The sequence below is a fragment of the Prionailurus bengalensis genome, chromosome C1 (genome assembly GCF_016509475.1).
Source record: "Prionailurus bengalensis isolate Pbe53 chromosome C1, Fcat_Pben_1.1_paternal_pri, whole genome shotgun sequence".
Taxonomy (NCBI): Eukaryota; Metazoa; Chordata; class Mammalia; order Carnivora; family Felidae; genus Prionailurus; species Prionailurus bengalensis.
This window is the reverse complement of record NC_057345.1, coordinates 222,635,799-222,661,412: the sequence shown is the minus strand read 5'-3', so window position 1 is coordinate 222,661,412 and position 25,614 is coordinate 222,635,799. Positions and strand designations below refer to the sequence as shown.

Here is a 25,614-nt window from a genome sequence, read left to right as displayed (position 1 = left end):
CCTCTCCATCATGGTGACCAAGCTAGGTTTCGGTGCCCTGACCATTAACTCTCCTCAAGGAAATGTCCTAAGAACTATTTAGTTCCCAAAGGGGTCTTGACATCTATGCAGATCTCAAGGGCAAGCCTTCTGTTCCAGGGAAAGTGCTTTATGCTTCTATGAAATAGCCACTCCAAGTATTCTACACTGACATTTCTTGTGAGCTTAGGGATCAGCTTCTGACACCACGTAACAGCTGAGGCCCAGGGTCCTGCCCAGGCCCGTGGTCAGGGAAACTCCTCTGCTCCCATTCACTGCCCATCCCTTTAAAATTCTACGGAGGGGTGCCTGGGTGGCTCAGTCGGTTGAGCGTCCAGCTTTGGCTCATGTCATGATCTCATAGTTCGTGAGCTCAAGCCCTGCATCAGGCTCTGCATTGACAGCAGGGACTCTGCTTGGGATTCTCTCTCTCTTTCTCTCTCTCTGCCCCCCTCCCCCCATTTGTGTTATCTCTCTCAAAAAAAAAAAAAAATTCCACGGAGAATACACTTACCATCTCTGGCCACAATGTAGAAGTTTTCACATTTCCTGGAATGACTCATCCTCAAACGTTTATTCCAAAAAATACTTTATTTATTAAACAATATATCCATAATCTATAACATGATCCAAAAATACAGATATACATCTTTACATTATTTAATAAAAAGATTTACAATATTATCTTTCCTTTACAAAGGGGACATAGATAATTCCTTGAAAATAAAATGTAACATTCATGTTAAAGCTGCATCATCTTTTTGGATGAAATGTGGTCAAAGTGAACACCACAAAATACATTTGTAGAAAGAAAGAAACTTCATAGACTTCTCTCCTGAATGAGAACGTTTTTCTTAGGCTTCCTGTTTTAAAATTCCTCTCAGCACAGGTAGCGAAGACCAGCCACGGCTCACTAGCAATTGAGGAAAACCTTCAGTCTCCAAGGCCCATGATTAAGTGTCTATTCAGGCTCCGGCCACACGGCGGGGGGGGGGGGGGGGGGGGCCGCGGCTGCTGTTCGGACAGCGTGACAACTCGAAGCCTTCCCTGCCAAGGGCTGCCAGCCACAAGTCATGAGGCAGAGAGCCGCGCGGCCGCCCGGGGACAGGACTGGCACCCAGCTGCCCAGTGTCGTCCACAGCCCAGCAAACTGCCAGCTGCCCAGTGTCCCCACGCAGCCCAGCAAACCGCCAGCATTCCTGTGGCTGTGTCTTCAGCATTTGCTGCCCTGGGAAGACTCGAAGCCACCAGGCTCCCGTGACCCTGGCCAGTCCCATTTCATATCCACTCGTCCAGGGCCCCAGCCTGTGCAGTGGAGACGCTCACCCCAGCCAGCAGCTCCACCAGCGCAGCCACAGATGGCGGGGGCGGGGGGGGGGGGGGAGGGTTGGGGTTCAGTTTATAAGTGCAGCATGTGTCCTCCTGTGGGAAAATGAGAGGCTGTCTGTCGAGCTGCTGACTGATAATCTAGCACTGAGAATGAGGAACGTGCAGATTCTCCTCAAACAAGGTACTCCTTCCCTTACACGGGAACCCCGCGGCCGCGGAGGGCCCGCACCCTTGGCTCAGATACAGCTGCAAGAGGGACCGCTGGACCCCCTCAACCCAAGGAACAGGGCTCTGCAGCCCCCTCTGGGTCCGATCCAGCGCCTGGGAGGCAGACGGGGTCTGGTAGGAATCACCCCAGGATGAAGGCGGCTGGCCTCAAGCAGCAAGCAGTCCTCGGGACCAGGGCCACGCCAGGTGGCAGAACATTCTTCCCCAAGCAAAGCGCTGCTGTCGAGTGTCGTTCTGACTTGCAGAGTGTTGTTCACAGTTGGGAAGGACAACCGATCGGTCTTGACCCAAACAGCATTCCAGGGAATCTTCCTAATCCACTCATGTCCTCTGTTTTCTCCAAAGCTAAACGTGTGTTATTTGGAGATATCAATGTAACTGACAAAAGTAAACACCAGAAACAGGCAGGGACAGAAACCTAAAGAGAAGAGGTGACAGCAGAGACGCCATCAGACTTTACACATAAGCTTCATATGGAAGTCGGCCATCTCTCCTGTCATGCTCGAGGCCCCGGAAACCAGGCATCGAGTGTACCTAACCAGCCATCGGCCTATGTGCACGGTCACCCGTCTTTCCGCGATGGCAGCGGCCGCGAGTGTTCTGAGAGGCAGTGCAAATATTAAACTAGCTTCCAAAGAATCACCACAAACTCACTGTACTTACCTACCCTCTCCACAAAAACTGGTAAGAGTGAAGCAGACAATTTTCCACAATTTATTCCCCACAATCTTTAAACACCTGTGTTAACAAAAAGCTAAGTTCCTAAATACAGACGAGCCTCGGTTTTGGCTGCAGTGCAGACTGAGGGGCTCGTGCGGGCCGGTGCTCAACCCGAAGCCCCCACCCCTTCTTTCGGAGAAGCAGGAAGGCATCGGTTCTGGGAAAGCCTGTCAGGCCCGGCGACCCCCTACCCTCCCCACGCAGCCCAGGCGCACATGCCGAGCCGACCCCACCTGCAGTCGCCTGGAAGCAAGTCCCGCCACTCGGCCTGCTCCAGGAAGGACACAGGACGGCGCATCTGCTGTGGGCTCACCCTCCGAGAACCACGGACGCGGGTCCCGGCTGGACACTCACTGCCCTCTGACGTCAAAGCTAACAGTCAGCGCTCCTCTAGGGACAACGAGCTGAGCTGGCGCGAGGCGGCCCGTGCATGACACGGCTCCCCGAGATTCTCTACGTGGCATCTCCTGGCCTTGCTGACATACTAGAAACAGGAGGACACGTGCAGTGAACAAGCCATCGGAGGAAGCGGGGCACTGTTCCAGAAGGCCTCCTGATAAAGAGGAGACTCCTATTCACCTAGGAACTTCCCATCTCGACCCTGCCTCCTGCGTTTCTTCTCATGCCTCCAGGACAGAGACCGGCTCTCCCTTCGGGGCTCCTCGGAGCCCTCTAAGTGGGTGCTGAGGGGTCTCGGGGTCCACAGATGCTCCCAGAAGTCATGACGCACACCACCACAGACGGACCTCAACCGGAGGTACACGACTTCCCCCAACTGTTACCAGAACCACGGTTCAAAAACTGGTTTGGTAAGTGCAGACTGAAGGGAAAACGCGCTCCGGTTTCCCAGCCTCATTCCAGAACCGCCGCGGCGCAGACTCACAGGTGGCCTCACGTAACCGTGGTCCCCTCTGACGTGAGCTGCTTACCAGTGTGCAACACGGCAGGTTTAAAATCAGCCGGGCCTCGCCAGACCGGACTCGCCTCACGTGCACGCAGACTGCCATCTTCGCACTGTTACGACAGTTCCAGCTTCACAGTAAAACATCAGGGGTTCCCAGAGCGACGGCACACCAGCCGTCGGTCAGGCGTCTCACGGGCGGCTCACGGCAACGACAGCCCGCCTGCTGATGACGGGCCGTTCACTCCAGCAGGTAAAGCCCTCACGGAGGGAACTGGGAGTCCAGACGAACAAGGCAGCGCACAGTGCAGCGGGGCCCTCCCGCTCCAGGGACAGCCCCACCGTCCCAGGCAGGTCACCGAGACACGGAGGACGCCTTCCAGCAACGCCTCGCCAGCTTCCGGGCACACGCCTTGCGGGGACAGATGTGCCGCGGTGGCGCCGGGACGGTCGGACCACACAGGCTCACACCCCAGCTGCAGAGCGACGGCAGTGCAGCAGGGTGGGAAGGTCCCCACCGCACCGGCCCGCGGAAGGCTCGGCCACTCGGTGCACCTGCCGTGCCCGGGGCCGGGCCCCGTACGAGAAGTCTCGAGAATGAAGTCACTGTGGCAAGTCCCTGTGAGATCGCTCCTCGTGCAAACAGGGCTCAGGTGGATTCTTGCTTGTCTCAGGAAATACCCAGACTTACAACTGGCCGCTGAGTTGTTAAGTATCATTCAAAACAAGGTAGTTTTAAAATGAAGAGAAAATATTGCAACACGAAGAAAGGAATACATTAACTCGCTCTTCCAGCCCAGGTAGCAGCCTCACTTCCTCCTCCTCCTCTCCTGAACGCACCTTGGACAGAACCTGAGGAGAGAGGCACAGTGATCGGCCTGTGCGTGAGGAGGCCCACCCCGCCCCCCAGGTCTCCAGGGACGGTGGCCGTGTCACCGAAACCACGCCGGCAGAGAGCACACGGCTCTCCCACCGGACGCCCCGGCAAGGGGAGACCCCCAGCAAGTCGCTGTGGCCAGCGTGTGTTTCCAAGGTGACAGAAACGAGTCAACGAGCAAGACTGTCTGTACGAACGAATACGCCTCTTGACCCAGTTTCTTGGCCCTCCCTGTGAGACAACGTGGCCACCGGGGACCAAAGTGGAGGCGACACCCACAGTCACATCAGCAGACCAAGCACGGTGGAGGATGAACCAGCGCGCTCCAGCAGGTGGGGCAGGCCGAGAGGGCCCTGGAACCCGCATGGTTGGCGAGTGCTCCCCGGGGACCCTGGGCAGGCAGGCTCAGCGCCTCAGATACCGGGGGCCGCTCCTGGTCACGCCTGGACCACGGCAGCTGTCAGTGACACCAGGGGACCTTCCAGCTGCTCCCGATGCACGTGACTGTGCCCCCCCAGGCCCCCGGCCGCCCCGTTCCCCAGTGTCGGGTCTGTGCCAGTGAGCGAGCACTGAGCGCGCCCCCGGCCCTGCCCCCGAGGAAGCAAGGCTCCAGCGGCAAATGCACTCACGCAGGCTCATGCCACAAGAGCATGTCAGAACAAATCTCACTTAATAGGGAAGAAGCCTGAACAGTTTGTGATTCTGGAAAGACCCCAGAGAAACCCTGAGTTAGACAACAGGGGGGGAGCCCCACCCTGCCTCCCTGCCTCTGCCCACGGGGCACAGACCCCCTGCAGCTCGACCCTCCCAAGAGGCAAAACCGTCTTCCAATGCCCACTGACTCTTCCACCCGGAAGTTCCACCAACAACTCAAACCCACATTGGAACCCGAATCACGTGTCCCTGCCCCCCACCCCAGCAGGAGGCCCGCAGCTCCCCACCCGGGTGCCCGTGCCCCAGCTGCAGAGCACGGTCAAGGGCTGCGCAGTCACTGCTCAGACTTCCTGAGGCGACCCGGGGCTGGGACGCACATGGGGCCAGGCACGTGAGCACCCCCTCAGCCACTGCCCACTGAGCCCTGGGGACAGCACAGCCTGTCCTTCAGGGGTCTGTCACCACCCCCATCCACATACACGCGAACACGGAGGACAATCTCCGAGCCTGCATTTTAGAACTGAGACCCACTTCACCCACGGGTAAATAAAACCCGCTTTTTCCTTAAATTAACTCTCGGGAACGACACCGAAGCCACCAGCGGGCACACGGACCAGGGACAGAAGCTGCCCCCGCACCCTGCACCCCTCCCCAGGTGAACACAAGCCCCAAGGCAGGTCACCGGCCTCACCCAGGTTCGGATTTAATGCTTGTGCTCTTTGTCTTTCCCCAAATCTCCTCGGGAAAGAACTCGTTTCACAGTTTCTACCTCAATCAAAAGCTTCCGAATAGCTGTTCCTTAGAAGCTTAACAAAAATAGGGGAGCACCATGCAAACATCCTGAGAGACCGGACCCAGGCGAGGGGCGCAGATGTCCCTCTACCAGCTCAGCCCCAGGAAGCAGGACCCGCGGACTGCCCGTGGCCACAGCCTGGGCCTGGTGGGGGCAGCACTCATGACGCCCCACAGGCAGGGAGAGGCCGAGCAGAGCCCATACTGACCATTTTCCTTTGGGTTTTGTGGTCAGATCCACGCAGGCGAAGTGAAACCACTCGATAGGACACTGCAAGGCAGAGGGGAGAGCTGCAGTCAGGACTCCATGTGCCCCCCCCCCCCCGCACCCCCACACCCCCGGCCCTAGGTGCAGGGCCCTGCCCGAGGCCTGTGCACGGCGCCCACACTCACGTCCGGGTTGTCACAGCCTATCATCTCCCCGTAGGACACCTGGTGGCACAGGCAGTAGGTGGGCTCATTTGGGTCCACGGGCATGTCCAGCACGTCAGAGGGGTGCACGGACAAGATGGTGTCAGTGAACTCAGACCTGCGGGGAAACCACAGCAGTGAGCAGCAGGTGTGGGGGGAGAAGGGACCGGCCCCTTCGTACCAGACAAGATGGGGCACAAAGGCACCCCAGAGGGCGTGAGGGGACGCACTTACTACCCACTCTGGGGTCGTGAATCCATCCCTGTCTCCTGCCTCCAACCTGCTCCCTGGGCTCCCCACCCACCCCGCCCCAAGTCCCCCCATCCCCAGCCTCTCAGGGGCCCTCTCCCCTGGGGGCAGGCAAACACCCCTACTCACCAGCCACCAGCTGACGACACCTGAGAATCCTGGACCCCAACCCAACCCAGCACACCTGGTGCCAGTCCTCCACCCCACACATGCTCACAGCACCTTCACCCCAAAACCTACAAACCACCAGCTGCCCTTCCCATCCCTGGAGCAGTAGGTCTAGGGAGCCCCTCCAGCCCCCTACTGCCCACCCCCCAGTGGGGCCGCTTCTGACCATGTGCCGCTGTCAACTGCCCACCCCCCTGAAGCGGGCCTGTCGCCCCCCACCTTCCGCAGCCCCCCTTGGTCACTAACCAGTGGCCCAGCCAGAGTCTGGCCTGTCCGTGCTCCCCTCTGTGTCAGCTGGGCCTATCCCCCTCACTCCCCACAACTCCCCCCCACCACCGGCCAGAGTCCAGCTGGCCCGTGCTCCCCTCTGTGTCAGCTGGGGCCTATCCCCCCCACTCCCCACAGCACCCCCGGCCAGAGTCCAGCTGGCCCGTGCTCCCCTCTGTGTCAGCTGGGGCCTATCCCCCCCACTCCCCACAGCACCCCCGGCCAGAGTCCGGCCGGCCCGTGCTCCCCTCCATGCCGGCTGGGGCCTATCCCCCCCACTCCCCACAGCACCCCTGGCCAGAGTCCGGCCGGCCCGTGCTCCCCTCCATGCCGGCTGGGGCCTATCCCCCCCACTCCCCACAGCACCCCCGGCCAGGGTCTGGCTGGCCTGTGCTCCCCTCCGTGTCAGCGGCCCACAGCTCTGCGGCCAAGCAGATGTGAGAGCCGGAGCAAGCGTTCACCTGCCTCAGAGCAGGGAGGGCTGGGGGTTCAGGCTTCTACGTGTTTCGGCAGCTTTCAAACAAACCTACCAGCTACGGGGCAGTGTGGACAGTACGCTCCTACTAGCACAGAAAGGCAATCTTCCCTATCTCACCCTGCAGAATCAAGAACACACATGTGACTCGGGTATATCTGCTATGGAAACACCGCAAGTTCACACCAGGAACTTGGTGACAGGGATGCCGCGAAGCCGTGGCAGACCACGTTTCCACACGCCGACCAAGAGTCCGGTTCCCGAAGGCAACCACCAACCCCTTTGTCCCATACTGCCCGTCTAAGGACACACTGTGCCTCTGCCATCAGATACCCAGAGCCAGCTGTGCACGCCACACTGCCCCCTGCAGATAGCACTGTCCTCCCTACCGGCCCCCCCACGGCACGGTCCTCCCTACCACCCCCCCCATAGCGCTGTCCTCCCTACCACCCCCCCCCCACGGCACTGTCCTCCCTACCGGCCCCCCAACGGCGCTGTCCTCCCTACCAGCCCCCCCACCCCCCCCCACAGCGCTGTCCTCCCTACCACCCCCTCCCACGGCGCTGTCCTCCCTACCAGCCCCCCCACCCCCCCCACAGCACTGTCCTCCCTACCACCCCCTCCCACGGCGCTGTCCTCCCTACCAGCCCCCCCACCCCCCCAGCGACAGTGTCCTCTTTGCCAGTGCCGCCTCTGGCCTGAGTGCTGCTCGCTGGAGGCAGTGCTGCCCGTGAGGGCCCCAAGGCCCGTCTAAGCCTCTTCTCTTTGTAAGTGACCTGCTCTCTGTCTCTGGGAACAGGCAGGACTTTCTCTGTTTATCCGAAATCCGTGTGCATCACAAAAAGGTGTCCCGTCCACATGCTTTCAAAACGTTTCAGGCAACTCTCCAGACTAGGACGTGGTTTCCTCTGTTTTCCGCCAAACCTCGATTTCTCAAGCTGGCCTCTGACACCGTGTCTCACCCCCTGCTGGATCGGTGGGGTTTCCTCCCCGAGACTCACCTGGAGGACCGGTGCCAACCTGCGGTGGGGTCACCCCCAAACGCCCCAGGGCACGCGCCTTCCGTGTGCCGACCGCACTTCGGCGGCCCTGTGCGTTCTGCTTGCGAAGCTGGACTGAGCTCTCACACCGCGAGCTGACATCTGACCTGAGCACCTGTCCCCCAGGCTCAAGGGCGCCACCCAACCGGCGAGGAGGCCTGGGATCGCCCCTGGTCACCTCCTCTCCGGTCTCACCTGAGGGGGCTCTGGGGTGGGCGGGTGAAGGGCTGCCAGGAGGTCTTTCCCACCTGCCAGGCAGGCTGGAGACCCCGTATCGGCCGTGCTGGCCACCTCACTCCAACACTACTGGGCACAACAAGTGTCCTCCGAGCCGATTTCCCGGGACATCGCAGGCATCCCTCACCAGGCACTGCCAGGGATCCCCCCTCCCGTGCCTAAACCGCCAACTGCCCGATGTGCTTTCCAAGCACGAATCAGAGCCAGACTTCAGGGCAGGCCCGGTGCCCCTCACACACCCCTCACGTCAGCGGCCCCCGTGGCCCGTCCTGACCTCCGTACAGTGCTGCTCGGGGGCCCGAGAAGGGATTCGCACGGACGGGCCGAGCCCGGCCGGACCCGCCCAGGCGCTCTGCACACGTCGCCACCCGACGTGCCCCGCTCCTCCTCTGCAGCCAGCCCAGCACAAAGGGCCAGCTACCCGCCTCCTCGACGCCATCAGACGGCGGTCAGCAACGCACACGCCGTCACGGCTCTGCCGAGGGAAAAGCCACGCGCCCAGCCATCTCAAGTGTGTCCACACAGGTGGCGGCGAGACTCGTGCGTCACCGTGAGGTCTGCGGCACAGGCAGGTGTACCCCCGCCAGGGAAGCTCTAACCGCGCCTGAGAGCTGGGGCCTCGTTCCCTGTGAGGGACCCGTGGGGAGGCGGCCAACGAGAGCGCCTGCTGTCTCCAGAAAAGGCCACCACGCCTTTCGGTTCTGAGCAGCGTGGAGCAGGAAGACTCGGAGCCCTGCCGCCACGAGTCAAAAAACCAAACCCAACAAGTTGCTAAAACCACATTTTCCAGACACCAGAAAGCTGTGGCGTGACAAGGCCCAGACGCCCTAAGGCCAAGGGAAGGGCAGTGGCCAAGTGGGCAGGCCATCTGTGTCCCGGGCTTAGCGGAGGGCTGCCCACCCTCTGGGGGCCACACAGAGCCAGCACGGCCACCGACACGTGAGAGCTCTATATGTGGGGCAGCCGTGACCCCACAGTCATTCGCTGAACCTGGGGGCGGCACAGAGGCTGCAGAGCGGCAGAGCGGCAGAAAGGCTGAGCGCTGAGCCATATTCTCGGGGGAAGGGCCCACCTCTGTACAGCGGCCCGTCCTCCACACCTCCACCAACCCCAGGAACAACACAGGCAGGAGACAAGAAAGGAAAGCCAGGGCGCGGACTAGCCACACAGGCGCCTTTCAGGAGGGGGAAATAAACCCTGGGTCCCCCACTGAGAACTGGGGGGGTGAGGGGGTCTTCCATCGTGAGACCTTTGACATCAGAGGGGACAGGGGACAGGGCCCAGGTAGAGTGGCCGCCGGCCTCCAGCCTGCTCCATTTGCCTGGACTGAGAGCAAAATGAACTCCTTCTGGGGAATGGCAGAAATCTCACCCTCCGGGTTCCTCTTATACCTAAAGTCAGACAGACAACAAAAAAAACTACAGGACGGGAAAAAGAGCAGGAAAATGTGAGTGAAAATCACGAAAAAGCTAATAGAAGCAGAGCCACAAATGACCCGACGTGCAAATGAGCAGACAAGGGCTTGAAGCAGCTGTTACAAAGAAAATCTGAATAATGTGACTGCAAACAAGGAGACTCTCCAAAGAGGAACTAAAATCTGTACAAAAAGGAACCAAAGGGTGTTCGAGAATGGAGAACGCCACGTACGAGACGTCCTGCTGCGGGTCTCGTCCACCCGGAACTGACTTGGCCTGACCGCTCATGTGTCAGCCAGTCGAAGGAGACCCACCAAGGCCCGGGCCCTTTCGATCCCGTCTGCGGGCCGTGTTTTCGGCCCAGCCTCAGGTGCCCCACCAGACCTCCAGAACGCTGGCGCAAGCGGGAGCACACGTGAAAGCGCCCCCGGTCACAGATGGAACAAATCCACCGAGCATGGGAGGAGACCCCCCATGATGATGCTGAGAGAGGATGTACTGACATCTGTCAGCGAGATCTAGACTCCAGGAAACGCCGGGAGTCACACAGGCTGGGCTCCGCAGAAGGAAAGCTGTGAAGAAAAGAAAGGGACGGAGAAAAACTGACGCGTGAGAGAGACTACAGGGCTCGTCTAAAGGAGAAAAGAAAAAACCTTCCGTTTCTGACCAGGATATAACAACAGGCACCAAACGTGCCCCCCACCATGAACAGGGAGAAAACCGGACGGAACACGCGACAGCTCTTCAGACGCTGACCGCGGGCAGCACAGGACGGCGGCCCGAGAGAAGGTAACCGAGGCGAGCCCTGCAATCGTGTCGGCTTCCTGCTGGAGGCACTTCCCACACTCCAGTCCACCGAGACGAAAACCAAACGCAGCATGGAGGTCTAGAACTGAGGGAAAAACCAAAGTTCCAGGAGGGCAGGGCTGCTGGCATGTGGTGGCAGGCTGCTAGAAAGGAGGAAGTAAGAGAATGTGCTCCCCAAATCTGCAGAGGGACCCCTTTAAGTTTTCAGCAAAAAACTAAGCTGTGCACAGGTGAGAGCCCCTGAGTCCTGGAAGAGGGTGCAGGGCGGCTGGCAGCCGAACTCGCCAGAGCTCACACACAGGCTCGTCACACTTGCTCCACGCGGCCAGCAAGGAGAGGCCTCGCTAAACACAAACAGCATTCGGAAGAGAACGCAGAAGGGCTAACCCTTAGCAGTACAGCTTAACCAACCCTACAGTAAGGCTACCCTAACCTAGGCGTTGGTGGTCTGTTTCTGTAAATAACGTTGTATTGAAACACAGCCACATATTTTCTGTGGATGCTTTTGATATAAAATAGCAGAACTGAGTGGTCACAGCAAAGACAACACGGCCTATAAGCTTAAAATGTTTACCATCTAGCCCTTTAAGAAGAGAGGGTTTTTGGAGCACCTGAGTGGCTCAGTCGGTTAAGCGTCCGACTTGGGTTCAGGTCATGATCTCACGGCTCATGGGTTCAAGCCCCGCATCAGGCTCTGTGCTGACAGCTCAGAGCCTGGAGCCTGTTTCGGATTCTGTGTCTCCCTCTCTCTCTGCCCCTCCCCTGCTCGCACTCCGTGTCTCTCAAATAAAATAAACAAATAAACATTAAGAAAAACAGATTTTTTTTTTTTTTTTTTTTACAAAGGTTAAACATGTGCCTGCAAAGGATCAAGTTGATCCGCAGGTAATTAACCTACTGACCAAAAAATTCGAAAATAAATTCAATACCTGTTGAACGAAGACAACAAAATCTGGACACTCAACAGCACACATTCACATTGTCCATCATCCCATAAAAAAATCACTAGATGTGTGAAGAAGTAGGAAAATGTGACTTCAACCAGGAGAAAAATTAGTCAGAAACAGACTACGCATTACGCATGGACAGCTTTTTGTACCTCACTCGTGCCTTAATAAATTGGGGGTTTTTTAGCATGCTTTTCTTTTCTTTTTTCATTTTAGAGAGAAAGAGCATGAGAAGAGAAGGGTGGAGGAGAGAGAGACAGAACCTCAAGCAAGCTCTACTCTCAGCACGGAGCCCAACACGGGGCTCTATCCCACAACCCTGAGAGCATGACCTGAGCTGAAATCAAGAGTCAGACACGCAACCAACTGAGCACCCAGGTGTCCCAATAAATAGGTTTTTAAAAAAAGAAAGAAAACACCCCTGGAAATGACAGAATCAGAAAAGAAGATCTTTCAGAAAGCTATCATAAATGTGTATGCTCAAGGAGAAAGGAAAACATAAATGTAATAAGGGAACCGTTGAATAGTACTTAAGTAAATACGGTATAAATAGAACTTCTTTAAAAAAAAATCTCTTAAATGAAAGATTCACTAAAAGAAGATTAAGCTAGACACTAAGGAAGAAGACCTGAAGACAAAGTAATAGAAACTATCCAAACAGAAGCACAGGAAGAAAAACGTTGAGAAAAAAAAAACCACCACCACCGACAGCAACAAACGAGCTGAGCCTCAGTGAACTGCCGGAAAATATCATGCCAGCATACATGTAATTGAAGGTCCACAAAAAGCCAAAAGGGAAGCAGAACTGTCTGAAGAACGTCTGAAAATTTTCCCAATTTCATACAAACTACAAACCAGTAGTTCTAAGAAGTTCTCAATGAGGTCTAAGCCAAATATATACAAAAGATCCACACCGGGACAGATCATAATTAGGTTGTTAAAAATCAAATTGCCGAATGGATATCTTAGAAGCAGCAAAAACAAATAAAGCCACGTACATTCAGAAGATCAAAGAAAAGCCTTTCTCGTCAGAATCCGTGCAAGATAGAGGATACCAGGGAAGGAAATATCTTTAGTGCTGGGAAAAGTCAACTAAAATTCTGAGTCCAACAGAAATATCCTTTAAAAAAAAGAGATAAAACAGACATTTCCAGACAAGAAAATTTTGAGAAAACACCTCAGCCTCAGCAGACCCACAGTGTAGAACAACGTTGAAGGCAGTTCTTTAGCAGGAGAGAGATGACAGCAGAGGGAAATCCTCACGTCCGTAAAGAAATACAGGCAGCGGAAACGGTACGTACATGGAGTGACAATAAAACCCTTCCTCGTGTTTTATCGTCTGTTTAACATAATCAGTGGTTTAGACCTAAAATAATAACAATATGTTGTGAGGCAAATTATCACGTGTAGAAGCAGAACTTTTGACGATGGCACAGAAGGCACGAGGAAAAAAAAGTCGTGTGGGTTCTTACATTACACACAAAACAGGGTAATATCATTAGAAGTTCACTGTGGTAAGTCAATGAACAGGGAAGACACACTAGAACAGTCCTTAAAACAGAATACCAAAACATGTACTCAAAAAAATACATACGGAGCGCCTGGGTGGCTCAGTTGGTTGAGCGTCCAACTTCGGCTCAGGTCATGATCTCACAGTTCATGAGTTCAGGCCCCGCGTGCGGCTCTGTGCTGATGGCTCAGAGCCTGGAGCCTGCTTTGGATTCTGCATCTCCCTCTCCCTCTATTCCTCCTCCACTCGCACTCTGTCTCTCTCTCTCAAAAATAGATAAAGATTTTAAAATAAAATTTTCTAATACATGATTAATCTAAAAGAAGACACTAAACTAAGAGACGCACAAGCGGACAACTACCAGCAGAAGGTAAGTTCAAATCCAATCATATGGGTAATGACGCTAAATCTGAGTACTCTAAACATTGCAGTGAAAAGGGAGACACTGTCAGACTAGATAAAAAAAAAAAGCGAGACTCAACTTCGCTGCCTTCAGGAAACCCACTTGAGGGGCGCCTGGGTGGCTCAGTCAGTGGAGTGTCCAACTCTTCATTTCTGCTCAGGTCACGATCTCATAGTTCATGCAATCAAGCCCTGTGTTGTACTCTGTGTTGATGGTGCAAAACCTGCTTGGGATTCTCTCTCTCTCTCTCTCTCTCTCTCTCTCTCTCTCTCTCTCCCTCCCTCCCTCCCTCCCTCCCTCCCTCCCCTGTTCGTGCTCTCTCTCAAAATAAATAAATAAACTTAAAAAAATAAACCCACTCTAAATACAAAAGCATAGGGGCGCCCGGGTGGCTCAGCCGGTTAAGCGTCCGACTTCGGCTCACGTCATGATCTCACGGTTTGTGAGTTCGAGCCCTGCATCAGGCTCTGTGCTGACAGCTCAGAGCCTGGAGTCTGCTTCAGATTCTGTGTCTCCCTCTCTCTGCTCCTCTTCCACTCACACTCTATTTCAAAAATAAATAAAAAGTTAAAAAAAGTTAAAAAGAATAAAATAAAAAATAAATACAAAAGCATAAATGTGTTGAAAGTAAAAGAATGAAAAAGGAAAAAGATACACCATGCGAAAAGTCATCATAAGACAAATGGAATAACTATCATAATATCAGACCACGTAGACTTCAAAACAAAGAATATTACAAGGGAAAAAGGAGGAAATTTCATAACAATGAAGAGTCAGTTATTTTTAGAAAAAACTAAATGCATATGTACCAACAAATAACAGACTTTCAAAATATGTGAAGCAAAGCTGACAGAAGAAACAGAAAAATCCACAGCTTGAGTTAGAGACTGTAAGATGTTTGTCTCCGTAATTCATCAAGTGAGTAAACAGAGTGTCAGGAAGGACACAGAAGACCAACAGGACTCCCAACCAAGTTATCCGACTAACAGCTACAGAACATGCCGCCACCAACAGAAAACACGATATTCTTCTCAAGGGCATATGGAATGTACAGCAAGACCGGACCATAAACCATAATACAAGTCTTCATCGACTTCAGAGAATTTCAATTATACAGCGTGCTCTGATGACAGCAGAAATATTAGAAACTGAAATCACAAAGTTACCTGGAAAATCCCAAATTACTTGGAAGCTGAAAACATACTTCTACATAAAATATAAGTCAAAGAAAAATCAGAGGAAATTTTAAAATATTTTGAAGGAAATAAAAATAAAATATACCTAAATTTATGGGACATGCTAACAGTAATTAGACTTAATAGTTTAAAAAAAAACTATAGCTGTAAGTGCTTATATTAGAAAAGGAAAATATGAAAATCACTGATCTTAGTTACTTCCAGCTTAAAAAGCCAGAAAAAGAAAAGTAAATCCAAATAGCAGGAAAGAAAAAATAAAAATACAAGCGGAAATCAATGACAAAGAAAACAAACAACAGAGAAAATATAAAAACCGATGAAACCGTGAAGCACCTGGATGGCACAAACATCCAATTCTTGATTTTGGCTCAGGTCATGATCTCACGCTTTGTGAGATCAAGTCCCGCATCAGGCTCTGCACTGACGTCACAGAGCCTGCTTGGGATTCTCTCTCCTCCTCTCTCTCCACCCCTCCCTCGCTTGCACCCTCTCCCAAAATAAATAAATAAAACATTAAAAAAAAAAAAAAAAAAAGTCAATGAAACCAAAAGCTAATTCTCTGAAAAGATCAAGACAAAATGAGAGAAGACATGAATTATCAATATTAGGTCTGAAAGAGGAATCATCAGTACAAAATCCTACAACAAAAAGACAATCATGTAGTATTATGACCAACCTGATATCAATAAATCTGACAACTTATATGAAACAACCAATTCCTTGAAAGACACAGATTACCAAAACCGACTCAAGAAGAAATAGAAAGGTTGAAGAGTTCCATAACTTGAAAGTGAAAACAGCAGTAAACTGTAAACTTAAAGTATTTTATTGTATGTAAACCATTCCTTAATAAAGTTAACTTAAAAGAGAAAAAAATAAAAGGGTGCCTGGGTGGCTCAGGCAGTTAAGTGTCCGACTTTGGCTCAAAGTCATGATCTTGCAGTTCATGGGTTCAAGCTCCGCACTGGGCTCTGTGCTGACAGCTCAGCCCCTGGAGCCTGTTTCGGATTCTGTGTCTCCCTCTCTCTCTGCCCCTCCCCCATTTGCGCTCTCTCTCTCTCTCTCTCTCTCTCTCTCTCTCTCTCTCTCAAAAATAAACAAACAATAATATAAACAAATAAATAAAAGGGAAAAAAATAAGGTTAAACTATAGCATCCAGGAACACACACACGGGACAGAACTACAAAGAATGGAAACAAACACCACGTAAGTCTGGGTCGTAGGTCCCCGGGGCAGAGGGAGGAGGTTACAGCTTCCACAGAGCCATGAAAGCACTTTTGGCTGAGGTCAATCACTGACCAGGATGTGCCTCAGAGGAATTCGTTAAACTACCTGCTTCTTCTGCATTTATTTACTGCAAGATGGTATTCAGGGTGTTTCTTAAAAGTTTAAACAGAACCAAAACTTCTCCCGTTTTTTGTCAAGAATGGACTGTCCTGAGATCTCCCCGTAACCGTCAGAACCATCTCCCCAGAAGCTACTCAGCTCTCTACCGTTTTCTCTGAGTCTAAATGTCACTTCTGTGAAGCAATACAAGAGCGAGGGGGGTGGGGGGAGCAGGTGGGAGAAAGCTTTAAATGAAATATGCTGAAATTCAAGGTAAATGACACATCTGTTTAATAAATACAGTCATGCAACTTAATGATGAATATATCCAAAATATATATTTATACATAAAACAACGAACAGCTATATATTTAGCTGAAGTGTGGCTCAGCCTGAAATGTCGGTAAATGTTATAGTGTCACTCAAAAGGCAGGACACACAGGGGCTCAGAGCGTGGGTTTTGGAGTCACACCGCTCTGTGCGAACCCGGCTCCCCGCACACCAGCTGTAAAACCTCGGCCGGTCACTCTCCCCAGGAGCCCCGTCAGGCTGCCGAGCGCAGGTGGAACCGCACCCACAGCGGGCACGCAGGGAGCGCCTCCTCGCTGTTAGCGGCCACTGGTGCTCCTAGATGCTAAGTAAATACTAGCGCTAAGTAACCTCTGGGGAGAAAGAGACAAGGAAAAGAGCCTCTCACCCTCCTTTATGCTTCTTTTTCTTTGGAGTGTCTTCTTCTGAGGTCCTCCTGCCACGACCTCGGGAGCCTCTTTTTTCTTTCTGACCTCGACCTTCTGAAAGACCATAAACACCCCAATTATCTGCACAGAATTCACTGAAGCAGGACAAGATTTACTCAAACGTGATATTTACCATAATGTTCCTAATACATTTATCAGACAAAACTCTTCAAAACTCCGTACGTAACGGTAACAAAATGAAGAAAAATTAACAGACTTGCTTTTTAACCCTCGTCCTCCGGAGCTTTCAAAGTCACTGCCCTCCATCTTGTCCTTCAGGTCTGCTTCGAAGCGTGCCAGGTCTGCATCGAGCCTTCGAATGTGTTTATCCACCTACAGAAAAGGATGCTCGCAAGTCATTTAAAAATGGAAGCAGGACATCTCAGTAATCACAAACACACTGGAAATCAACCAGGACGTACATTCTTGGATTCAGTTGAGTCTTCAATTAACAGAGCGCTATAGAACAAGGCCCGCCATCCCAGTTTATGTGGGGGTCTTTGTCCCCACATGCTTTGACACCTCAACAGAGTAACTGCCACTCAGGAAAACCGTGAAGGCAGACAGTAATGAGACACGGGGCTGTGAAACGCAATGGAATGGGGGCGAAGACATAAAAATCTGAAGAACGTACAGATTTCAGAGTACAGGTTCTCACAGAAAATGCCTCCGATGCCTTAGGTATTTAGACCAAGACAGTAGAAAGAAGAGAGAGAGGGCAATGGGGTCAAAGCTCGGGGATGAGACAGTTACCTGGCCCCACAGAAGAGACCTACAGACGCTGCCAAGACCTGACAAGGAGCCGGCGGGCTCGCAACACTCAGCCAATGCCACGTGCCACAGTCCACAAGAAGGACTTGTCGGGGCACCCAGAGGGTGCCTTCCGGCAGACAGGGCAGCACCCCCCCCCCCCCCGCCACCCCCTCTTCCCGCAGAACAGGGCGGGGCCCACCCCTCCTCACCATCTCATAGGTCTGCATGGCCAGCTGCACCTTATCATCACTGTACTCCTTACACTTGCTGTAGGCGCTCTGGATCTTCTGCAGGTGCTCCACACGCTGGTCTGGAGAAAGCGTCTTCACCGTGGAGATATACTCCGCAGCCAGGATGTCGATCTCTGCCTTCTTATCTGATGGGGAAATGGGGGAGAAGCTAGTCCCCGCAGGGGGTTCCAGAACAAGCCCAGCAGTGCCGGTTCCAGTGACGGTGGCTGACCGAACTCCGAATTACTGCTGGTAGGAGCACAGTGGGCACGGCCTTCTGCAGGGAGCCTGGCGCGGGGGGGGGGGGGGGGGGGGGCACAGACGCCACAGCCAGGGCAGCGTACCCAGGAAGTTACAGCGCACAACCAGGCACAATCGTGGTCCAGGTGAGCACACATACCGGCCCCACCGACTCTCAACGCCCCCGAGTAACAAATTATGTGCTCATTCAGCCACAACCTGCCTACTGCCCTCAAGTCCACACCCGAAAGATTTAGGATCCATATGGGAAAACACCCATAAATGCAGAAAACAGGAAACAAGGCAAATGTGCGATCTATAGTAAGACGGATCAATAAACTGTGGCCCAATCACATGGAATGCTACCCAGCACCAAATAGCACAGCTGTCACCCATAGCAATGTGTATTAATCCCACAAAAGGTGGCACTGAGCAAGAAAAGCCAGACACAGGGGCACCTGGGTGGCTCAGTTGGTTAAGTGTCCAACTTTGGCTCAGGTCATGATCTCACAGCTCGTGGTTCCAGCCCTGCATCCGGCTTCTGTGCTGACAGCTCAGAGCCTGGAGCCTGCTCCAGATTCTGTGTCTCCCTCTCTCTGTTCATGCTCTATCTCTCTCAAAAATAAATAAACATTTTTTAAAAATTTAAAAAAAAAAAAGAAAAGCCAGACACAGAGAACAACATACCGTGAGATTCCACTGATAATTAGGGGTGGACTGATACAACTCTGAAATCTCCGGTTTAGCGAGGTGAGAAACCTACTGTTGCAGGAGGAAAGCTCGGGGTGCCAGCCCCTTGGGGGGAGGGGTAGCATGCTCAGCAGGGTTACACGTGCCCCAGGCTCCAGAGGCTTCATTGCTCCATCTAGGCAGAGGTTCGTAAGTTGGTATTTGTTAGACAATTTCTAAACATATGCTTATTCCTGGATGTAAATGCCATATTTCGCAATAAAAAAAGTCTCTGTATTTGCTAGTAGGGAGACTGTACCTCAGTAAAAAACCACAGCTATCCTGATCTTACAAAAACTGTGCCAGGCACAATGAATGAAAAATCACCCATACCCAAGTACGTTGCCACAAAACACAAAACCTCAAGGACAAAGAAGCAGCAGAAGCTGCTAAACAGGAAAAAGACCACATATATAAAGGATGAGGAATCCAAACAGCATCACATTTCTCAAGGGCAATGTGGAAGCTGGGAGACAAGGCAGCAGTGCCTTCCACATTCTGAGGGAAAAGATGGTCAATATGGAATTCTATACCCAGCCAAACCGTTCATCAAACAGGAGACCAGAACAAACACATTTTCAGACATATAACATCATAAGAAATCTACCTTCCCGTGTACCCTTTTCCAGGAAACTACTGGAGGAAAGGCTGCAATAAAACAAGGGAGCAGATCAAGAAAGAGAATGTTTACAACAAAGCATTCAGGGTCCTGCATTGAAGATGAGCAGAGGCAGAGCCTGTGCAGCAGGCCTAGAAACAACCAGCCCAGGTATAGCCTGCAGGACAGGAAGCCCCAGGGGAAAAGGCTGCGTTTGGAGAGCAAACTCAGAAACGGCAGATAACCTAGTGTAACAGACACACGGAAAATGTGGAACATGTATGAAATGTGGAAAACAAAGCAATTATGAACTCCCAGAAAAACAGAAGTTATTCAAAACAGGTCACACAAGCACAGCATGTAACATGGCCCAGCTGCAAACCACCCAGTCAAGAGTCCTGAAGGAAACAGCATCCCTGTTGTACTGCAGGTTCAGATTCTAACCCACTACACCAGGAGGTGGCTGGGTGGGCGGGGGCGGTGCAGGAGCTGGGCAGGTGCAACTGCGGAAGCAAACCTTCATATTCCACAGTAACAGAATAAACCCCAAAGCAAAAGGGAGATAAGTAAGAAATAGCAAAAACATGATGTTTAGAAACAGGGAGTTAAACACCAGAACATCAGAAAGTGCTCTTTTTAAACTATATACACACAGTTTAAAAACAAAAAATAATTTTTTTAATGTTTTATTTTATTTTTGGGAGAGGCGGGAAGGGCAGGGAGAGGGAGACAGAGGATCTGCGCTGACAGCAGAGGCCGATGCAGGGCTCAAACACTCGAACCATGAGATGATGACCTGAGCCAAAGTCGGACATTCAACTGACCGAGCCGCCCAAGTGCCCCGAAAAACATAAAGTCTTTTAAAGGAAAAGAAAGATGACAAACATTCTGATTGCAAGAGACAGATAATGGTCATAAAAATGATACATGAAGGGACACCTGGGTGGCTCAGTCAATTAAGCAACTGAATCTTGATTTCGGCTCAGGTCATAATCTCAATTTGTGAGTTCAACCCTTGCATCAGGCTCCATGCTGACAGTGCAGAGCCTGCTTGGGATTCTCTCTCTCCCTGTCTCTCTCTCTCTGCCCTTCCCCAGTCGCCCACATGCTCTCTCTAAATAAATAAATAAACTTAAAAAAGTGTTACGTGAAGGTATGTTAAAACCCAAGAAACTAAGTATAATTTTTTTAATGTTTTATTTATATTCGAGAGAGACAAAGCGTGAGTGAGGGAGGGGCAGAGAGAGGAAGACACAGAATCCAAAGCAGCTCCAGACTCTGAGTTGTTAGCACAGAGCCTGATGCGGGGCTTGAACTCACAAGCCATGAGATCATGACCTGAGCCAAAGTCAGATGCTTGACCGACTGAGCCCCCCCCAGGCGCCCCTAAGTCTAATTTTAAAGTGTCAGCACACTCCATAAGACACCACACAATGCCCAAAGTTTAAGGCTAGGCTGCAGCCCCACTGTCTTGGGTCCCCTGGGAGACCAGTGCCACCCCAGTATCTTGGAGCCCCCTCTCCCCAACTGTCAGAGCACACCACCGGCTGTACTGTAAGGCCTGGACCCACCTTCCGTCCTCTGGTCCAGCTCTCTCATGAGCTGGAAGTTCCTCTGCAGCTCACAAGGAAGGTTCTCGATACCTGAAACACAGAGACATGTACTTCTAGGGAGCAGGACAAAATCTGCCTTCCAGACTTTATACCTAAAATCTACAAAAAATAAGCTCACGTCGTTTCCTGTTTCTGTTAGGATTTGGGGAGGAAAAGGATTAAGGTATCTTTTGGGGAACGGGTACCAAACACTGATAACAGACTCACAGGCTTCAGATGTTGTTGGAAGCTGGAGAAATTAGAGGGACTTATCCTGGAGCTGCGAGCAGAGGTGGGGAAGTGGCCCGTGTGACTGTCCACCCCACACCCCCCAGTCACTCCTCCCCTCTCAATACCTCACCACAGTGAGTAAGACCGAAACCCTGGGGTCTCTTTGATCTTCCCCCCCGATTGACTGTGAAAACCCATTCACGGGGTAGAACATCAAGCAAGGATGGATATGGTCTCTCCGGGCTACACAAGACATCAGGCACTGACCACGGGGCTGCTGGGCACCTGAAGGGCTGCTACTACAACCGAGGCACTGAGCTCTTCATTCGCTTGTTTAATTACTTCCAAGTTAAACAGACCATGCTGAATAGCGTGGGTGGAGGACCCCACCCCACACTGCTTTCCCCTCTGCACTGCAATCCTCCTACTCCAGGACAACCTTCCAGCCTGCCTGCACGGCCTCAACAGGCCCCTAACTGGCTCCCATGCTCAGTCCTAACCCCCTCCACTGTCTTCAGCTGACAGTGATTGTTGTAGGGCTAAATCCGGTCTTTACAAAGCTGCTGCTTAATGCTGCCCGGCTCAGCCAGACAATGGCACAAACTCCCTCCACAGCCTCTAGGCTCACCACACCCTCCCATGGACCTCCCCGCTCTGTCCTACCCTGGGCTCTGCAGGACAGTGCCACCTCAGTGCTCTAGCAACCTGCTGGGGTCCTTCATGGCCCTTCTTCGGCTGTGAGCTTTTAAAAAAATCTGTCTGCCCCATGTGAAAGTAAGTTCCAGGAGAAGGAGGACAGAGTCTGCTTCCCTGGCACACAAGCAAGTAGGCATGTCCATCCTGAGCTTTCACACAGGTGCCCAGAGCATGATGGAACTCACGATCCTCAAACCCTCCAAATGGGGCCCACTGGGAAGGTACCAGGACAGAGAAGAGCAAGCCCCAGCAGATGGGTTCAGCAGATGAGTTCATCGTGGTTCTGTAATGAGTGCTGCAGGGAAGAGCCTCCTCCCCTCCAGGGTGCTCTCCCACCTAGGACACCGCCCCCCGCCCGCCATCGCTCACGCTTGGCCTGGGAGGTCCCCACCGTCTCCCCCAGAGCAGGGGTTCACTTCCAACTGCTCCTGCTAGAGCTGCAGGTCGGGTTCCCAAGCAGCCAGGTACCAGGGACCGCGTATATTCCCACTGCAATACAGCTCTCCAGCTCCCCTCCACCAGCCCCGCCCACCCCCTCCCGCCAGGCCATCCCCTAGCCAGAGCCAGATCAGCAAGAGTGCATGACCTTGACAAGCTACTTAGCCTCTGCAGCCTGCATTTCCCCATCTGTGAAATGAGGGAAATAACCATCTGCTCAGGAGTTCTTAGGAAGCTCCAACCTGTGCTACATGTGGACAGAACGACGCCTGCAGGAAGCGCCTCACAGACGTCTGCCCGTGGTGCCGATCACTGCCCTGAACACCTGCGAGTCCCCCTCCTCCGTCCCCGGCCACGCAGAAACACAGGCACCCGAGGACACTCTCCAGCCAGTATCGTCTCCCCCAACTCCCAGGTCACTGCACGAGCAGGCACAGAAACACGGCCGGAATCCCGCCCACCCCCCGCCCAGGCTCGGTCCAGCGTCCGAGGGGATACGGGCTCAGGGCTCAACCACCCGCGCCAGTCAACTGGGTGGGAGCGGGGACGGGGCGGGGGACGGGGCCAAGACAGCGGAGGGGGGTCGGGAAGGGCGGAGCGGGGCCCTGAGCTAGGCCTCTCCCAAGAGAGACTGAGGGCCGGGAGGGCGGTACGCCGCTGAGGGCAGGGGCGGGGCCTAGCATGGGAGGGGCGGGACCGTGACACGCAAGCCACGCCCCACGCTAACCGGCCCCGCCCCTCCGTGACGCACCTGGAATTGGCGCGGCCGTGACGGTGGGACCCTGCGCCGCGCCCCCCGCGCGCATCTCCTTACGGCCCCGCCCCGCCCCGCGCGCGCCCCCGCCACCCCCGCCGCCTCCGGACTGCCCTCGCCACCCCCACGAGTCCTCGGGGTCCGCACGCAGCGCCTGGTGTCCGTGGGGAACCGTGAGGGGGGTACCCTGTGCGGGCGCCGGGCTCGGGGGCCGCGAGGGACGCTTACTGTCCAGGTAGTGCTCCAAGTACATGGCGGTCGCCATCTTCGTCCGCGGCCGCGCTCTAGGTCTGCGCGGGCGGGCGGTGCCGCGAGGGGCGGAGGCGGGGCCGGCGCGTTCACTATTAATGAGCCTCGGGTGTTGATTGGCCCTCGCGTAGGGGGCGGGGGTGCTATCTGGGCACGCCCCCTGGCTTCCGGTCGGCAGGCTGCGCGCGGCGCCGCGCGGGAGCAGGTTTTGGCCTGGCGCCGGGCGGGGCAGGGGACCCGGCCCGGAGGCGGGGTCGGGGGCGCCGCGCACCCTGGACGCCCGCACCTGTCCGCGCGGCCCCGGACCCCCGGGCCCCCGTCCCCCGCCTGGCGGCAGCGCCGGCGCATAACAGGTGCGGGTCGGCTGTGACGAGTGTGGTACGGCGAGCGCGCGCGGTGTCGCCAGCGTCCGGCAGGGCGGTGGGCGACGCACGTGCAGGTAGAGCGCGGGCTCGCCACGTCGGCCGCTGTGCTGGGGAGAAGGGGCCCGGGCCCCGGAGTTTCCAGGGTGCCCTCCCGCAAGTTAGCACACCCTGACCAGGGGAGTTTCGTTATTCGGGATGCGTGTATAAACATGTAGCCCCCTCGTGACTCCCCCCTAAACCTGTCAAACACTAACGAATTTCCATTTGTTACGTTTGCTGAAAAAATTCAAGTCGTACAGGAATTTCGAGTTTCCCCACCTCCTAAGGGTACAGATCTCTGTCTTATTCACCTTTGAATCCGAATGTCAGCAGGTTGGGTGCATCCCTTCTGGTCCCCTTTCTGTGCTTGATGAAAAAATGCACGTAATTGGACACTACCGACCTTTTTTTTTTTAATGTTTATTTATTTTTGAGACAGAAAGAGACAGATCATGAACGGGGGAGGGTCAGAGAGAGAGGGAGACACAGAATCGGAAACAGGCTCCAGGCTCTGAGCTGTCAGCACAGAGCCGGACGTGGGGCCTGAACCCACTGACCGACCGCAAGATCATGACCTGAGCCAAAGTTGGATGCTTAACTGACTGAGCCACCCAGGCGCCCCACTACCGACCTTTTTTGTTTTAAATGGCCATGGTTGGTTTTTTGTTGTTTTTTTTTTTAACTAAATAGACTTTATCTTTTAGAGTAGTTTTAAGTTTACAGAAAAATTGACAAAAGTTCCTATATACCTTTTATCCTTAAACACATACACGTGCGTGTACACACAGCCCTGATATAATTTGCATTACTGTGGTACATTTATTATAACTGATGAGGGGCGCCTGGGTGGCCCAGTCCGTTAAGTGTCAGACTTCAGCTCAGGTCATGATTTCATGGTTCCTGAGTTCAAGCCCCCAGTCAGGCTCTGTGCTGACGGTGCAGGGCTCACTTCAGATTCTCTCTCTCTCTCTCTCAAAAATAAACTTTTAAAAAAATTAAATAATATTGATACATTACTATTAAAGTCCATAGTTAACATTAGGGTTCACTCTATTGAACATTCCATAGGTTTTGACAAATGTATGACGTGTATAATATACAGAATTGTTTCTCTGCCCTAAAAATCCTGTGCTCCACCTTTCCAGCTCTCTCCCCACTCCCCATAACCCCTAGCAAACACTGATCTTACTGCATAGTTTTCCCTTTCCCAAAATGTCATATAGTTGGAATCACACAGTATGTAGCCTTTTCAGATTGGCTTATTTCACTTAGCAACATGCATTTAAGTTTCTTCCATGCTTTTTTTTTTTTAATGTTTGTTTATTTTTGACAGAGACAGAAACAGATCTCAAGTGGGGGCTGGGCAGAGAAAGAGGGAGACACAGAATCGTAAGCAGGCTCCAGGCTCCGAGCTGTCAGCACAGAGCCTGACGTGGGGCTCGAACTCAGGAAACGGAAGATCGTGACCTGAGCTGAATTCAGATGCTTAACTGACCGAGCCACACATGTGCCCCACCTCCATGCTTTTTTGTGATTTGACAGCTCATTTCTTATTAACGCTGAGTAATATTTCATTGTCTGGGTGTACCATAGTTTACCCATTCACCTACTGAAAGAGATCTTGGTTGCTTCCAAGTTTTGGAAATTATGAATAAAGCTAGTATAGTCATTTTTTTTAAATTTACATCCAAGTTAGCACATGGTGCAACAATGGTTTCAGAAGTAGATTCCTTAATGCCCCTTACCCATTTAGCCCATCCCCCCTCCCACAACCCCTCCAGTAACCCTCTGTTTGTTCTCCATATTTAAGAGTCTCTTGTTTTGTCCCCATCCCTGTTTTTATATAGTTTTTTTTTTTTGCTTCCCTTCCCTTATGTTCATCTTTTTTGTCTCTCAAAGTCCTCACATGAGTGAAGTCATATGATATTTGTCTTTCTCTAATTTCGCTTACCATAATACCCTCTAGTTTCATCCATGTAGTTGCAAATGGCA

The 25,614-nt window shown here is 52.9% G+C and overlaps 1 protein-coding gene across 2 annotated transcripts; it reads right to left on the bottom strand.

Annotated features, from left to right (window-relative positions):
* Positions 1-590: 590 nt before the first annotated feature.
* Positions 591-23,452, bottom strand: ING5 (inhibitor of growth family member 5). Of its 2 annotated transcripts, XM_043578451.1 has the most exons (8): positions 23,198-23,449; positions 20,830-20,901; positions 17,671-17,837; positions 16,930-17,041; positions 16,669-16,762; positions 5,913-6,048; positions 5,729-5,790; positions 591-4,048 (listed from the first exon to the last, which is right to left on the bottom strand). In XM_043578451.1, exons 1-8 carry the CDS (start codon positions 23,232-23,234, stop codon positions 4,006-4,008), a joined length of 723 nt encoding a protein of 240 aa, XP_043434386.1. In that variant the 5' UTR covers positions 23,235-23,449; the 3' UTR covers positions 591-4,005. The 2 variants fall into 2 exon arrangements, with proteins under 2 accessions (XP_043434386.1, XP_043434387.1); XM_043578452.1 differs by lacking the exon at positions 20,830-20,901 and having other exon boundaries at positions 23,198-23,452.
* Between the last annotated feature and the right edge of the window lie 2,162 nt (positions 23,453-25,614).

Coding starts and splice junctions, on each gene's coding strand:
- ING5 (XM_043578451.1), bottom strand. CDS start 23,234: ATGGCGACCGCCATGTACTTGGAGCACTACCTGGACA. Junction 17,838..20,829: donor GCTGGACCAGAGGACGGAAG/GTGGGTCCAGGC, acceptor TTTCCCCATCAG/ATAAGAAGGCAGAGATCGAC. Junction 5,791..5,912: donor TAGGCTGTGACAACCCGGAC/GTGAGTGTGGGC, acceptor TCTGCCTTGCAG/TGTCCTATCGAGTGGTTTCA.